This window comes from Neoarius graeffei, chromosome 17 (assembly GCF_027579695.1).
Source record: "Neoarius graeffei isolate fNeoGra1 chromosome 17, fNeoGra1.pri, whole genome shotgun sequence".
NCBI lineage: Eukaryota > Metazoa > Chordata > Actinopteri > Siluriformes > Ariidae > Neoarius > Neoarius graeffei.
In genome coordinates, this window is record NC_083585.1 from 61755098 (window position 1) to 61772002 (window position 16905).

Below are 16905 nucleotides of genomic sequence, written 5' to 3' on the forward strand. Positions count from 1 at the left end.
TGTGTGTGAAATTGCTCCCTACTCACTATACAGTGAGGACGCCATTTTGTAGTGCTGTCTGAAACCTTAGTGAGGATTATTTACACCCTATATAGTGCACTCAAAATATCCCAAAATGCATCAGGAAAAGTAGTGTACAACGATGGTCACTAACCAAAGCAATATATCCCATCATGCATTGCGCTCGTGCTGAAAGAAATCAAATTAAAAGTCTCAAATGTGATTTAATAAAAAGCAGCGGCAAAGAAGAAAGTATTCAGCCTTGATTTAAAAGAACTGAAAGCTGCAGGTACTTTGTATTGATTAATGTGGGAAATGCGCTCAGTATAATATGGATTTATCACAAAAACACACGCATGTATTTATTATTTTGAAACCCACCAGCCAACTGATCTGGCACGTTTTAATTGTGTGACAGTAATGACGTAAATACCGGCGCGACGGACTAGTGTCCGAAAGCGTTTTTACATTTTACCAATGAGCTCACTGTATAGTCCTCTATAGAGTAATTCCCTATATAGCGAGTAGGGAGTAGTGAACGAGTGAGTGATTTCAGACACAGGAAGAGAAAAGGGGAGAGATGGAAAAAAAGCATGTCTCCTTCTTCTTTGATGGTTTTTGGTAGCTTAAGGTGCTTTACTGCCACCTACTGGACTGGAGCACAGCGTGCCAGCTTGAGGAAATCACATCCATCCATCCATCCATCCCTTATCTGTAGCCGCTTATCCTGTGCAGGGTCGCAGGCAAGCTGGAGCCTATCCCAGCTGACTACGGGCGAAAGGCGGGGTACACCCTGGACAAGTCGCCACACTGCAAAAAAGGCCCTTCTAGAAATAAGCCTAATATTCCTAAATCTAGCCAAATTATCTTGTATTGAGCAAAAAAATCTGCCAATGGGGTAAGCAAAATTTACTAGGTTAGAATTCTTAAAACTAGCAAAAAAAGCCTAGCCACTGGAAAATCATAATGTGACATAAAACTAGACAAAAAGGCTAGAATTTGAGCAAACTGAGCTTATTACAAGCAATACAATCATATTTATTTAAGACAAAGTAACTTAAAATGAGAAATTTAGTCTCTTAATTAGCTGACTGTTAGAATTTATATCTTGAAATAAGAAACAACCAGCCAAAATATTCTTAAAATAAGCATTTTATTATATTAATTGAGCTGACTTTAAGAATTAATACCTTGAAATTATTTTAATAACTAGCCAAAAAAGTTTAAAACAAGACACAATATCTTAAAACAGCACAATAAAAATAAGCTAATTCGTCTCAAATTAAGGCACCAGAAGCATCTTGTTTTTAGCATTTCTTTCTTTATTATGTGATCCGGCATGGACCCCTGGTGGAAAAATCAGAGTAGGCTACATTGGGACCGATATCAGAAATAAGCAACATGTCATACTTAAAAGAAAAAATGAGAGCCTTTCTTGGAAATGATGAGGTAAACCATGCAGTGTCTGTAAAATGGATAAATGGCAACAAATACATACGGGAAAAGTCATTAATTGTGAGTGATGTTAATTTTGATCTGCCAGAATTTGGACTTTTAAGACATATCTAATTAATTCATCATTGTTTTGTTTTGAGTTCATGCAGTACAACACCATTTGTTATAATAGAGATTATATGGCATATCAATTAGAGATCCCAAACTTGGCACAAGCAACTGAACTGATATCTGTCAATAACCTTGTAGATTTCACTCCGTATTACAGCTTTACTCACAATATGGTCTTTGTTCCAATGAAATATTACCTCGGAGATGTGATTGGGCTACACAAAGCCTCATCTGATGTATAAAAGGCACACTGTTATTCTGCTATTAGCTGTGGCTCATATTCAGTCATGGAAATTTGGCAAAAAGTTATTGAAATGTTATAAAATTCATTTAGTGGGCAACACAGAACTGGTTAATAGCTTTTTCTAAATCAGTCAACTGTATTGCATGTTTGTCTTGTTTGACAATAAATGAATTATTTTTTTAAAAATTGCTGTCATTTCTTAAAATTCTTAAATTGAGAAGTTGCGCAAGTGGTCTTAATCTTAAAATAAGGAACATAATCTTCATCCTTTGCTTGGATAATTTGCAAAAGATGTCCATACCTTGTTACTAGTTAAATTGAGCTTGATCTTAGCTGGTAAATCTTAGCTGGTCAATTTAGAGTCACCAGTTAACCTAACCTGCATGTCTTTGGACTGTGAGGGAAACTGGAGCACCCGGAGGAAACCACGCAGACACGGTGAGAACATGCAAACTCCACACAGAAAGGCTCTCGCCAGCCACTGGGTTCGAACCCAGAACCTTCTTGCTGTGAGGTGACAGTGCTAGGAAATTACACTTATTGGTAAATTCCAGATTTCTTGAAATTAAACACATTCATAGTGCGCTTGTATACAGCTTTTGGATAGACACACCTGTTCTCTTGTTCTTGTCATTTTTCTGTCTCTTTTTTAAATAGAAAAAATCTCGGTTTAAAATGGTTCAACTTGCAGCATGTGACACGACACTTCACACTCTAATAGCTTTTTTTCCATGATCTATAGCTGGGTAGATTAACAGAGCATGTGGCATGGTTTAAAACAGAGATTTTAGAGCGTGAGGTGCACCACTTTTAATATACTATTCAAAAAGCAAACAACACCTTCATAGCATACTAGAAATTAATTCTTTTTAGTGCCACATACTCTCATGTCAGAGAAAAGAAACCCCATCTTTATTTCCTGCTTATTCAGTCAATCACCACAACTGCTGAGTTCAAACAGCCGAATCAATAAACCGATTCAAAAAAAATCAAATCATTCACAAATTGCATATTTTACAGGCATTGTACCTCAGAGAAAACTCCAGGAGTATATATGTGTCATAAGAGCTTTTTAGTTGACCAGTTTCTAAAATTGCGTTAATTTTATTTGTTTCTCTATAAATAAATACAGTAGTTTAGATTACATTTAAGCTTTATTTTAGCTGTTTATCTTTATATTTCCCAATTACATAGTTATCCTTTCAGGTTAGCTTGTGTCAGCTAGCTGTCTAACAATACTACTCTTTTGAAATTTAATTAATTAATTGATTTATTTGTGCCCCCAGTTAGCTAAATTTATCCTGGTATGGTCTACCTCATTTCTATCCTTTATATCTGTCCAGCATTGGACTTATTTGGTCCAGGCTTAAGTGACAAGAAAAAACAGCATCCATCATGATACAGACAAAATGAGTTAATTTATAAAATTGTTTTTACAATCACATACATATTGAAATACTGTGTTTGTTTTATTGTTAATAGGCTTATTACTACAACGCATTATATTTCAGCAAGAACAAGATGTCAGACTGGCCTGAACTAACATTCATTTAAATAGGAATCTTATAAAGAATTTGTAAGACATGGCACATGATGCTTGCGGATGATATTGTGATATGCGGTGAAAGTAGAAAGGAGGTTGAGCTGGGTTTGGAGAGATGGAGGTATGCATTGGTATGAAGAGGAATGAAGGTGAGCAGTAGCAAAACAGAATACATGTGCATCAATGAGAATGGGGATGAGAGTGTAGTGAAGATGCAAGGAGTAGACGTAAAGAAAGTTGGTGAATTCAAGTACCTGGGGTCAACTGTGCAGGAAAATAGGGGCTGCGATAGTGAGGTGAGAAAGAGAGTGCAGGCAGGGTGGAGCAGTTGGAGAAGGATTTCGGGAGTCATTTGTGATAGGAAAGTCCCAGCAAAAGTGAACGGTAAGATGTATAAGACAGTAGTGAGACCAGCTGTGATGTATGGATTGGAGACTGTACCCTTAACGAAGAGACAGGAGGCAAAGTTGGAGGTGGCGGAGTTGAGGATGTTAAGGTTTGCGATGGGAGTGACAAGGTTGGACAGGATAAGGAACGAGCACATCAGAGGGACAGCACATGTGGAGAGCTTGGGAATTAAGCTAAGATAGATGAGACTGTGATGGTATGGGCACATCCTGAGAAGAGATGCAGAGCATGTTGGAAGGAGAATGTTGAGGATGAAGCTGCCAGGCACATGAAAATGAGGAAGCCCAAAGAGGAGATGCATGGATGTGGTGAGAGAGGACATGAAAGTCGCAGGTGTGGTAGAGAAGGATGCGGAAGACAAGGAGCAATGGAGACAAAAGATCTGCTGTGGCGACCCCTAATAAGGAGCAGCCAAAAAAAGAAGATAAAGAATTAGTAAGACAAAGACACTTGAATAGTAGCAGTAGTATTATTTACAAACATACTGTATGTTCTTATTTTACTCATGTATACCACTTCTTATTTCCACTTTGTTTTCAGATCTCAGAGATATTAAATTGGATTCATGTCCAGGTTCTGGCTGGGCCACTCAACAACATTCACACACTTGTCCAAACACATTGATTTGGATGTGTTTTGGGTCACTGTTATGTTGAAAGGTGAAATCTTTCTCCAACCTGAGGACCTGAGATTTATTGTGCAAGTTTTCCTCAAAGAACATTTGACCAGTTCATGTTTCACTCAGTCATTATGATGACGATACATTTCATTTTGGATCAAGTAACTTCACAATCGAGTTAAACTTGAGGAGCCAGAACCCAGGGTATAGAGGCTCAGTGAATGTGGTGTGGACTTTGTGGAGGAGCCTCATTGTGTCAGAGACGCTGTAGAAGGACAGAGTTCCTGCACTGTGATCCACATACACTCCTATTCTGGAGGATGCTGGACCTCGGAGCACAGTCTCAATGTTGTTGTGCCAGAAAGAGACAGATGAAGAACAACGCAGACTCCAGGACTGACTGTTGCATCCAAACATACATTCATTACCTCCTCCTTTCCTGGTGATCTCTTTATATGAGATGGATATGACCACATTATCACTCCACTCCACCTCCCAGTAACAGCGTCCACACACACTCTCCTTACACAACACCTGAGTGTAAGTGGTAAATCTATCTGGATGATCAGAGTATTGTTGTGTCTTACTGCGTGTCACCACTCTGTTCTTCTCAGAGAGAATGAGCTGATGATGTGCTGTGTTTGGATCCAGAGTCAGATAACAGAAATCTAAAACAATAAAATTGTCCATAGGTTAATCAAAGGATTACAGTAAAGTCATATTTATCTCTCATTTTCTCCCTCAATATGTCTACTTGTTAAAAATGTGTGTACAGGATGTGTATATTTTGTGTGTTTTACACCTACAGTGCAGAAAATCTTCTCTGCTTTTCAATTCTGAGGGTAAAGTCACCCGAACTGCTGCAGCTATGGACACGGAGACAGAATGGAGATGGGAAAATTACATACTGGACAAAATTTAAACAGTTTCGTATAAATATGAAACATTTGATGCCACGCAAGTTTCAGTGGGGCCTCGGTGGGATAACTTTAGTGTCCTTTAAAGATAAAGACATCAGTATACATTCAATGACTACTTCAGTAGCTGTAAACTTAATAATTAATGCAATTATCTAAATCAGCCAATCATGTGACAGTAGTGCAATGCATAAAATCATGAAGATGCAAGTGAGGAGCTTCGGTTAAAATGTAGACTGCCCTTCAGATTTTTCAAGTGTAGGTCATAAAAATAATTTTCCCTGACAGCCAATTATTTTTGTTTAATGGACTGAAAGCTACTGAATTCGAATCACAGACTTCCAATTTTATTACTTTTTTAAGAATAGAACAATTAATGAATTTAGAGCCATGTGGCCCTAAATTCGCTGCTGTTTTTTCTTGCTTCATCGTGACCCAATTCAAGATACTACGACATGCATCACATGGTGGGCTTTCCCCATTCACGCAAGGCATTGCGGGATACAAATTTGAAATGAGAGAAAAATGGAGGACGTGAGTGTGCGAATGAAACATGAAAGACCGACTACAGTAACGGAAAGCGAGAAGAAAAGACATGTTATATTTGAAGGAAAGGAAACGCAGGACCAAGCTAATCGGCGCTCAGCAAGCACCTCGGTGTGATCAGCTGTTCGTTTAGCGACAGAATGATGGAACTGTCAGTGCACGGTCAAAGGTAAACCTGTAGATGGCAGTAATGCAACACTGGATGCCAGCTGCCGTAAAACCCAAAAGAAGAAGAAGCTAAACCTGCACATGCGCACACAATCAGACTTCCTCTGTCTGCTTGACTGTGTGAAGCGAACGATTTCATGCACATTATTTGCTTTAATCCTCTCCAATTAAATAACTTCCCAACCACAGAATGGCCCGTTTTTGTTTATATTTATTTATTTTTTGAGATATTGCAGAAATAAAAACATATATCACAATGACACCAAATTTCAGAGGGAACTAAGTTTCACCAATTTTATGAAATCGAAAGGCCGTCCAGCTTTAATGATCACATCAAACATTAAAATGGGGGGAAAAATGTGAGCTCATTGGCTCCAAGACCCTGTTTACACTTTGTTTTAAAATGCATCTTGGGTGATCAGATCACAAATAGACAGCATTAAATACAAGTGTAAGCAACCACTAAGATGCATTCATTCAAGCCACTTGCCAAGGTGGTCATGGACCTTTTTGACCACATCTGTTTTAGTGTAAATAGTATGGCATCCTGATGCATCCCCAAGAAGGATGTAACAGGAAAAGTGATGGAGTCAGTCAGGCAATCTGAACACAAGTGGCCAGCTGGACGTGTTAATGTGTCTCGGCTATCCTTTTGTGATTCAATCACCCAAGACACATTTTAAAACCAAGTGTAAACAGGGCCTGACTGTGGTGTGGTTGTTGGTACCAGACAGGCTCGTTTTTAGAAATGTCTGATCTCCTGGGATATTTACACACAACAGACTCTAGAGTTTGCATAGATGGGTGAGAACAAAAACAAACAATAAATGTCCAGCGAGCAACAATTCCATGAGCAGAAACACCTTGTTGAGAGAGGTTCGGAACAGAATTTTTGGACTGTTTCAAGCTGACATAAAGGCTACTGTAATTCAAATAACCACTCTTTACAACTGTGGTGAGCAGAAAAGCATCTCAGAACACACAGGTGGATGTGCTACAGCAGCCACATCAGGTTCCATTCTTGTCAGCCAAAAACAGGAATCTGAAGCTACAGTGGGCACAGGCTAGGGCGTAATTTTGGGTAGGGACGCTAGGGACATGTCGCTACCAATATTCAGCCGCTACTGTGTAATCACGATCAATAAAACCGATGTCCTAACCTGAGCAATGATTATATGGCACACAAAGGGTTAAATGTATGACACTGCTAATAATCCCCCCTCTAATGTAGATATACATTCTCTGATTAGCTACCTGTTTCTCGCTAACTTACATGGTTGGCCATCCCAGCTGTCACTCCATCTGCTGTAAAAGCAGCACACTTCCCACAGCAGCCGTGACTACCCGCCCATCAACCCCCCGTATCTCACACGTACACACCTGACCTACCCCACGCACCCCCCACTCTCCATCAGCATACAAATTGAGCTGGACTTCGATGTCCATGCATGCTTGCCCTACGACTCGCATGCTGACTTGAGTATCATGGATGACGGCCCCCCTCCCAAGAAACGAGACATTCGTTCATTCTTCTTCAAAGTCAAGAATGTAAGTGCAGGGTTTCCATCGAGCTTTAAAAACTCAACAAAATCCTTTTGATGTATGGAAACCCTTCATAAAAGTATTGCTGCGGCTCCTTAGGCAGGTTTAGCAACGTGATAGGACGCATCAGAGCTAGGCTACTGCATAGCTGCAGAGAAAAGAAATGCTGGAGCAATGTAACTTGGTGTTAGATAATATCCTCGATGAATGAATGTTAAATTTATAGACCTAATGGTTTTACAGAATGTAAGTAGTCAGATGTAGGCTACTGCATGGCCATGCAGATGTGTGACTTGCATTTCAGAACCAACAGCGTGACAGCCGCTGAGTCTGCTGCGTTCACCGTTTTACAGAGACCTCTTTCTACTACTACTAGGCTAGGCTAGATACAACAAATCCATGGTCCTTTACTGCCACCTACAGACGAATATTGGTAACTGCAGCATGAACATAAAAGAAGTCACAAGCACATCTGCAGTGAAAATCATAACACACGTTACGAACACAGAAACAGGCAACAAAAAGACATAATATGGAAAATGGAGAGGCAACAAAAAGACAAAAAAAAAATGGGGGGTATACTACAAATGCAATACTAATGTAATCATAATCATGCTATAATAGGCAATCACTAAATTATATATCCAAATATCATTTTAACTAAATTTGAGCTTAATTACAGAATAGAAAATGCCACCAGTAGCACCTATTTATGAGTGTCTCAATAAGGCAGTCAGTGAATTTTGAGACACCCCCCCCCAATATCAAACAATACAGATATTGAATTAAAAAAAAACAATATTTAATGCTAAAAATGCTTAAAGTTTTTAATTCTTATTTTCATGTATTTCTGTGGAAGAGACAGAACGACTGCTTAAACACAAATTAGGAATTATGTGGTGTAAAAGTAATAAATCATCAGATTCTAGCAATGTTGGGTTAGATGCTCAAGGGCACTTCAGTCATGGATGGACATGTAAGGGTGGGATTTGAACCTGCAACCCTGGGATCCAAAGACCAACTCCCTAACCAATAGGCCACAGCTGCCCTCACTAACCTTTACGATCTGCATGACATGAAATTATAATTGCTAATGGAAAAAAAAAAAACCTTTCAGAAGCTCTGCCTTGGATCACTTTTGTGTCCCCACCAATGTCAAAATCAAAGTTACTCCCTTGGGCACAGGTACACTGAAACTGGACAGCTGATGATTGCAAATATGTGGTGTTTTTCTAATCCACCTCTTGATCTGTATTTGTATGATAACATGTATTGTGCTGCTATATAATTTGCCGATTGGATATTTACATGAAGGAGCAGACATACAGGTTTTCTTAATAAAGTGGCTGATGAGTATCTCTTCTGCCAACACTATTATTTACAGAGATTATTTGAGAATAACATATCTTAAAGCAGAATGTTTTGAACTTTTTGAAAGCAAGGGCAGCAACAGCACCACCAACAGCTGTAAGAAAAAAAAAAAACCACACAAAATAGTATGAAATAGTGAGACATAAGAATGAGGCTGACTTCTTTCTAGCACAGATGGCAGCTTCATGTAGCTTATTAGTGACAGTGGTGTCAGGTGATGACAAAGAGTGACACGGCCCTAGGTTTGATCTCCATTTGGGCTGGTTTTTCCTCCCCAACACATCCATATCAGTGATTGAGAAGGTGCATACGGTATGACTTACTGTTGTGCGTGTGATGAACGTGTACGAGTTGTATTTTTTACTTGATCATCCTTTTTTCTCCAAGTTGACAGACTAAGCACACATTGTCCAGTCAAAGTACCAATTATATAAAAGGACAGACAATGATGAAAGGGTTAAACTTCTCTTTACCGTATTTAGTATTTGGACAAAACAGAGCATGAAGCAAGTCAAGCATTACAGACTTGAAACACTTAAATCTGAAATCACAAATTCAGCTGCTGAGCTGTCTTTAAATGTATGTGTTAGTTTAGCACACATCATTTTTATTATACCTTCAATAAGACCCTGTGATATAAAGCATTGCTCAACACTAAAAGGCCCTGTTCATACCTAGCGTTAACATCTGTCATGAGCGATCCGATCACACGTAGACAGCCGAAATCCATCGCCATTTATTTCATACATGGTTTCTGCTGAAGGAAGGATGTCGCACACATTTATTACATCAATCTTGAGCAGCTTTTAGCTATTTAGCTTCTTTTCAACTCAACCTCGGTTCTTAGCTAACATTTATAATCTTTGTTATGTGTGAAGTTCATTTATAAGCATTTTTTTGTGATATTTCTTGAAAATCTCTTAAAGGTAGACTGCCTTTCAGATTTTTCAAGTTTACATAGGTCATAAAAAGAATTTTCCTAGACACCCAATTATTTTTGTTTAGTGACCGAAAGCTACTGAATTCGAGTCACAAACTTCAAATTTTATTAGTTTTTTAAAGTAGAACAATCAATGAATTCAAGGCCACATGGCCCTAAATTCTCCGCTATTTTTTCCTGCTTCACCATGACCCAATTCAAGATATTACGTCATGCATCACGTGGTGAGCTTTCCCTGTTCATGCAAGTCATTTTGGGATATGAATTTAAAACAGGAGAGAAAAATGGAGGGCGAGTGTGTGAATGAAACATGAAAGACCGACTACAGTAACAGAAAGCGAGAAGAAAAGATGTTATGTTCTATACGAAGGAAGGGAAACGCAGGACCAAACTAATAAATATGGGCGCTCAGCGAGCACCTCGGTGTGATCAGCTGTTCGTTTAGCGACAGAATGATGGAACTGTTGAAGCGCGGTCAAAGGGAAACCTGTAGATGGCAGTAATGCAACACTGTGGATGCCAGCTGCCGTAAAACCCAAAAGAAGATGACAACAACTAAAGTAAGTGTGAACATGTGCGCATGGACCTCCTCTGTCTGCTTGACTGCATGAAGTGAGCGATTTCATGCACGTTATTTGCTTTAATCCCCTCAAATTAAATAACTTCCCAGCCACAGAATGGCCTGTTTTTTTTAAAATATTACAGAAATAAACATCTCACAGTAAGCAAATTTCAGAGGTAACTAAATTTCACCGATTTTATGAAATCGAAAGGCCATCTACTTTTAACATCCTGACAGCAACGAATAAATCAAATGTTCCGATGATAATAAAAAGCAAAAAAAAAAAAAAATCTGTGGCAGAAATGTAATAAGTTTGTCCCATCTTTTCATTTGGTCCAAATTAACTCACTGGATGGCCTACCTGACTGTCTACCTCCCGGCCTACCTTCACATACTCTGCCCTTGCACTCACTGCGTGTGCCTGGAGTCTTCCACAAGGCGAGGCAGACATACTGCAGACGTACTACTAAAACTAGCGAGCTAGTTGACAGTGGCATACATGTCAACCTTTGGTCAATCAAACCTGTATAACCAACCTCCAAAATCTGTATTTCCCTTATAAAATCCTTATAAGATGCGAATTAAAATAATTTACCTAAAATTTGAATGATAATTAACAATGATGTATCCCAGTTACTTTTTATTCAATATTAATAACAATAAACCTTCAGAATGAATACAAAGCTCCAATGTTTGACAAAAACACAAAGTGTTATCAGCGTAGTTACGAAGGAAATACTTCGTTGTTTGGAGACAGGTTTCACCGAGCGGCTATTATGCGCGAGACTTCATATTAGCCACAAGGTCAGGAAAATCTGTTCGTAAAATTACGTTATAATGACCAAATACAATGAAAAGTATTTTTCCAGTCTCGCCTGTGAAAGGTAATCCCATGTGATCTCGTTTGGACGGTAAACCTGTTGGTACAGTTAAACGCAGCACATGAATGAGGCATCTTTATTCTCGGCTACTGTCTAGACACTATACCAGAGACAGCTGAAGAATCTCCACTTTGTCACATCCAATATGGCGGAGAGGATGACGTATGATTCTACGCAGAAGGCGGCGTCTATGTTTATATGTCTATGACTTCACGGTTGGCGGGATTCTCGCAATGCGGTGTGCGCATGATCAAAAGTGAAACGAAGTCTCGCTACCACAAGATAACGCGCGATTTCATAAGACTCTTTACTGGCTGGCTGTGGTGTACAGTACGTTTGTAAATGTTATGCGCTCTTTTATCATCGTGGCAATTGATTATAGCTCTAAATAAATATTGAAGTTTTTTTTAAAGAATCCGTATAACTTTATTTATACGCCCGTATACTACGTTTATTGAATCAAATCCGTATAAAATACGGACATTCCGTATAGGTTGACATGTATGCAGTGGTGAGAACTAACAATAGCCATGTTAATTGTTTACATTCATTATGATAATGTTAGATGTTTTCTGATATGAATGAGGCATGAGGTAGTTAGATATGACATGACAACAATGTGCTACCCTCCTCTCCCCAGTGTTCTGTCTCATGGACTTGTCCTCCAGCAGTAGTCAGGCAGTGCGCATTCATGCATTTTGGAGGTGTGGCTTTGAAGGGAGGACTGAAGGGAGGGGGGTGGATTCTTCATTTGGATACTTTGAAAATCTAGCTTACTCTTACTGGTTTCTTTAACATCGCCTACCCTACCTTGAAGTTCCATTGAGCAAATTTACCTTGATGTAACTTAAGCTTAATCTCTGTCACATTAACTTTCATGAACATCTTACAGTATGTTGTTGTAAAGTTAGTCTTGTTACTGCTTGTTAGTCCTTTTTTATGAATGTTATGGCACTCTTTACCAGCTACAGAGCAAACTGATATATCCAGCAGGGCAACTTCTCTAACCTTGTAGAGAGATTCTGTTGAATTCCTCCTCACAGATTTCTTCAACTTGGTTCCTCAGATCTGAGAGAGATTTCTTCACTCCATCAAATGACAAATGTTGATTGACAGTGATTGGGAAGTCCTCAAATCCAGGAGAAACACAGAGAGACTGGAAACTCTATAGAGGGAAGAACAAAAATTGTATTGAGGAATTAACTGTATTGGGGAATTAATCAATTGTACACTGAATTAGAAAGAAGCAAAGACACACTTGGGATCTCAGACAGGAACATTTATTGTTGCTGTAATGAGCTTTTAGGAGGAAACTTTGTGAGGAACAGCGCCCTCTGTAGATCAGACAGTGAGTGTTACCTGGAGGAAGTGGATGTGATCGTGTGTGTGTGAAAGCTGCTCCAGCTCAGTGACTCTCCTCTGAAGATCAGCAATCTCCTGCTCCAGTTGCTTCAGGAGTCGTTCAGCTCGACTCAGTTCAGCTTTCTCCTGACCTCTGATCAGCTCCGTCATCTCCGAGCGCCTTTTCTCCATGGAGCTGATCATCTCAGTAAAGATCCTCTCACTGTCATCTACTGCTGCCTGTGAACGCTTCTGTTAGAACACACACACGATTAAATTCCATTTAAAGGTCAACCCTTTCGATTACTGTGACCCTGTGTTATGTGTGTGTGTGTGTGTGTGTGTGTGTCAAGCTTGTAGTACTCGAGTCCGACTCAGGCTCTAATTTTAAGGACTCATGACCTGACTTGGACTTGAGCACTGATGACTTGGACTTGTGCATTAACTGCATTCGGACTCGTAAATTGGAGACGAGGGCTCGAATTTTTTCTTTATTTTTTGTAACATGCCATAATAATTTGACATAAGATATTTACATCTAAATTAATTTTTGTTTGAATTTTGTGGGCAGCACGGTGGTGTAGTGGTTAGCGCTGTCGCCTCACAGCAAGAAGGTCCGGGTTCAAGCCCCGTGGCTGGCGAGGGCCTTTCTGTGCGGAGTTTGCATGTTCTCCCCGTTTCCGCATGGGTTTCCTCCGGGTGCTCCGGTTTCCCCCACAGTCCAAAGACATGCAGGTTAGGTTAACTGGTGACTCTAAATTGACCGTAGGTGTGAATGTGAGTGTGAATGGTTGTCTGTGTCTATGTGTCAGCCCTGCGATGACCTGGCGACTTGTCCAGGGTGTACCCCGCCTTTCGCCCGTAGTCAGCTGGGATAGGCTCCAGCTTGCCTGCGACCCTGTAGAACAGGATAAAGCGGCTACAGATAATGAGATGAGATGAATTTTGTGCAAGAGTGTTACATCTGTGCACCTTGGCGCATGCATCAGATAGACATCTGGACAGCACATGCCAAGCGAACCCTTGCGCGCGCATGCCGTAAACGACTTGCACCTGCACAGGATTAAGGCACAATTAGCGCATCTATATAAAAACTGTGAAAACACACTTACGTTGAGAAGTATTGAGTTGCGTTGTTGACACATTATAGAGCCTTATGTCCTTGTTTGGGTCCCTGATTTCCTGTTTCTTGTCTTTGATTCTGCCTAGTCTATGATAGCCTGTTTGTGCCTCGCTTGACCTATCGCCTGTTTCACCATTTTGCAAGTTTGCCTGCTGTTCTGGATTGTTTACCGTCTTCACTTGTATTAATAAACACACCTTCTGCACTTACATCCGTCTCCCAACCATCTCTGACAGAATAATTCACACTCCCTGATAAAGAGAAGCACATTCACCTGTTCATACGTCATGTTCAGGAACAAACTAATGTTAATGGCGTTAAAACAGCCACCGTCAAATGGTGCGGTTGGAGTCTTGTTCTTGGACTCGACTTGGATCGATAGTGGACTCCACTCAGAATCAACTCGAAATTTTCTTCAATGATTTGGACTTGACCACTGAGGATTCGAGACTGGATTCGAACTCGAGGTTTAGTGACTCAACTACAACACTGGTGTGTGTGTGTATTCACTCTTCACCTTAATAGTGTCCACAGTCTGTTTCAGCTCTTTCACCTTCTTCTTCTTCTCTTGGATCCTCTGCTGGGATTTCATCTGCTCCTCCTTTAGCTCATTCTGAGACCAAATGAAATACATTTTATTATTTCTGCATCAGGAGCTCAGCATGTTAAGATTATCTGCAGCTAAAGAGTTAAAGGAACACTCCACCCTGGTTCTTACAGTATTTTCATTGTTTCTGTTACCAGATGTGTGCTGCACTGAAGTCACACATTACTCCATGTAATAAAAATAATGAATACTCCATGAAATGAAAAAGTAGTAGTAATAATAATAATAATAATAATAATAATGCTATCCTTTCGTGTGCACTTCAAATTAGAATTTTAACCTGCAAAATGCTACTGTATGGGTGTCGGCTGTTAAAAAGTTTACTGAATATAATTATGAATAGGATAAAAATTATTTTACACTTCATCCTTACCTTCCATTAACATAATACAAACACTGAAATGTTACTTCATAGCAACTATGTGCAAAAATGTTCTAGAAAAAAAAGAGGTTTCCAGTTCTCACCTGTTTTTCACTTCTTTTTGCTTTCGTGGAAACAGTCTCATGACCTTTATGTTCATCCATCGTACACAAATAACAGATGAAGCTTTGGTCAGTGTGACAAAAGATCTCAATTACTTTATCATGCTCAGAGCAGATCTTCTCTTGGAGCTCTGCACAGGCTTCAACTAACTTGTGCTTCTTAAAGGCAGGAGACTGATAGTGAGGTTTAAGATGAGCTTCACAATAGGAGGCCAGACACACCAGACAGGACTTGACGGCTTTGTATTTTCTCCCAGTGCAGGAATCACACTCCACATCTCCAGGTCCAGCGTAACAGTGAGCAGGAGAAGCAGCTTGGAATTCAGTCTTCTTCAGTTTCTCCACCATGTCAGCCAAAATGTTGTTTCTGCGTAGAACAGGCCTTGGGGTGAAAGTCTCTCTGCACTGGGGGCAGCTGTAGACGCCCTTCAGATCTTCCTGATTCCAGCAGCTATTAATACACACCTTACAGAAACTGTGACCACAGTGAATAGTCACAGGATCCTTCAGGAGATCCAGACACACTGGACAGATGAACTGATCCTGATCTACTGAAATACTGGCTTCTGCCATTTTCTTGCACTCACTCACACACGCGCACAGAGAGACAGAGAGAGAGAGACGGAGAAAGAGAGAGAGAATCCGGTTCTCTCTGAAAGGAACTTCCTGTTTCTGTTACGTAGGACAGAGAACATGGGTGCAGCTTTAAAGAGAGAAGGGTTTATGCTTTAAAGCTACACTGCCTTTCAGATTTCTCAAATTTAGGCCATAAAAAGAATTTTCCTAGACACCCAATTATTTTTTTAGTGGACCGAAAGCGACTGAATTCGAGTCATAGACTTCCAATTTTATTAGTTTTTTTCCATAAAAGAACAATTAATTAATTTAGAGCCCCCTTGGCCCTAAATTCTCCACCATTTTTTCCTTGCCTCACGTCAAGATGCTACGTCATGCATAATGTGGTGGGCTTTCCCCGTTTGAAATGAAATGTGGAAGACCAATTACAGTAACGGAAAGTGAGAAGAAAAGATGCTGTATTGCAAAGGAAAGGAAATGCAGGACAAAACTAATAAATATCGGCGCTCAGCGAGCACCTCGGTGTGATCAGCTGTTCGTTTAGTGACAGAATGATGGAACTGTCAGTGCACGCTCAAAGGTAAACCTGTAGATGGCAGTAATGCAACACTGGATGCCAGCTGCTGTAAAACCCAAAAGAAGAAGAAGATGGCTCAGGTAAGAGTGTGCATGTGTGCATGGACTTCCTCTGTCTGCTTGACTGCACGAAGCAAGCGATTTCATGCACATTAGTTGCTTTAATCCCCTCAAATTAAATAACTTCCCAGCCACAGAATGGCCTGATGTATTTTTTTTAAGATATTACAAAAATAAACATCCACCACAACGGCCAAATTTCAGACTTCACCGAGTTTATGAACTCGAAAGACCGTCTTGCTTTAAAGGACAAATATAATGTAGCTACACAAGGTTTTGGTGTTAAGATCTTCTCTGTGATTTAAAGAATCACAGATTGGTTATGAATAACTTTGTTGCGTATTTAAACATATAATATTAAAAAAAGGAACACATTTTTGTATTCATTCATGTCAGAAAAGCTTTTAAAATTAATTTAACTCAAATTAAATAATAAAAATATTTGACTAAACTGGGATATTTTCATTATTATTTTACAGTACCTCCTACAACAATCTGATTAATAACTTTTTGGATAAAATGACCCTTCCAAAAAAGAAATGACATGTAAACAATGTAGGAAAAGTAAAATATTTTGAGAAAGCAAACAACCAGACATCAAACAATAAAGCTCCATGAAATAAATTCTTTCAGCATTTTTAGTCTGTCATCTAACATCCACCCTTCATCAAGATGTCTATAAAATAAAAGGTATATCTCACATTCATGCACAAATGAACACAGCCATCATCTCAGTACTGCTGAGGCCATTATCTCATCTCCTTATCTGTAGCCGCTTTATCCTGTTCTACAGGGTCGCAGGCAAGCTGGAGCCTATCCCAGCTGACTACGG

General features: G+C 39.7%; 1 protein-coding gene across 1 annotated transcript; it reads right to left on the reverse strand.

Moving 5' to 3' along the window:
• Positions 1–3260: 3260 nt before the first annotated feature.
• Positions 3261–15503, reverse strand: LOC132864373 (tripartite motif-containing protein 16-like). Its single transcript, XM_060897793.1, has 6 exons — positions 14844–15503; positions 14289–14384; positions 12667–12900; positions 12316–12472; positions 5187–5246; positions 3261–5048 (listed from the first exon to the last, which is right to left on the reverse strand). Exons 1-6 carry the CDS (start codon positions 15432–15434, stop codon positions 4528–4530), a joined length of 1659 nt encoding a protein of 552 aa, XP_060753776.1. The 5' UTR covers positions 15435–15503; the 3' UTR covers positions 3261–4527.
• Positions 15504–16905: the final 1402 nt, after the last annotated feature.

Coding starts and splice junctions, on each gene's coding strand:
- LOC132864373 (XM_060897793.1), bottom strand. CDS start 15,434: ATGGCAGAAGCCAGTATTTCAGTAGATCAGGATCAGTTCATCTGTCCA. Junction 12,901..14,288: donor AGACTGTGGACACTATTAAG/GTGAAGAGTGAA, acceptor GTGTTCTAACAG/AAGCGTTCACAGGCAGCAGT. Junction 5,049..5,186: donor CAGAGAAGATTTTCTGCACT/GTAGGTGTAAAA, acceptor TTATTGTTTTAG/ATTTCTGTTATCTGACTCTG.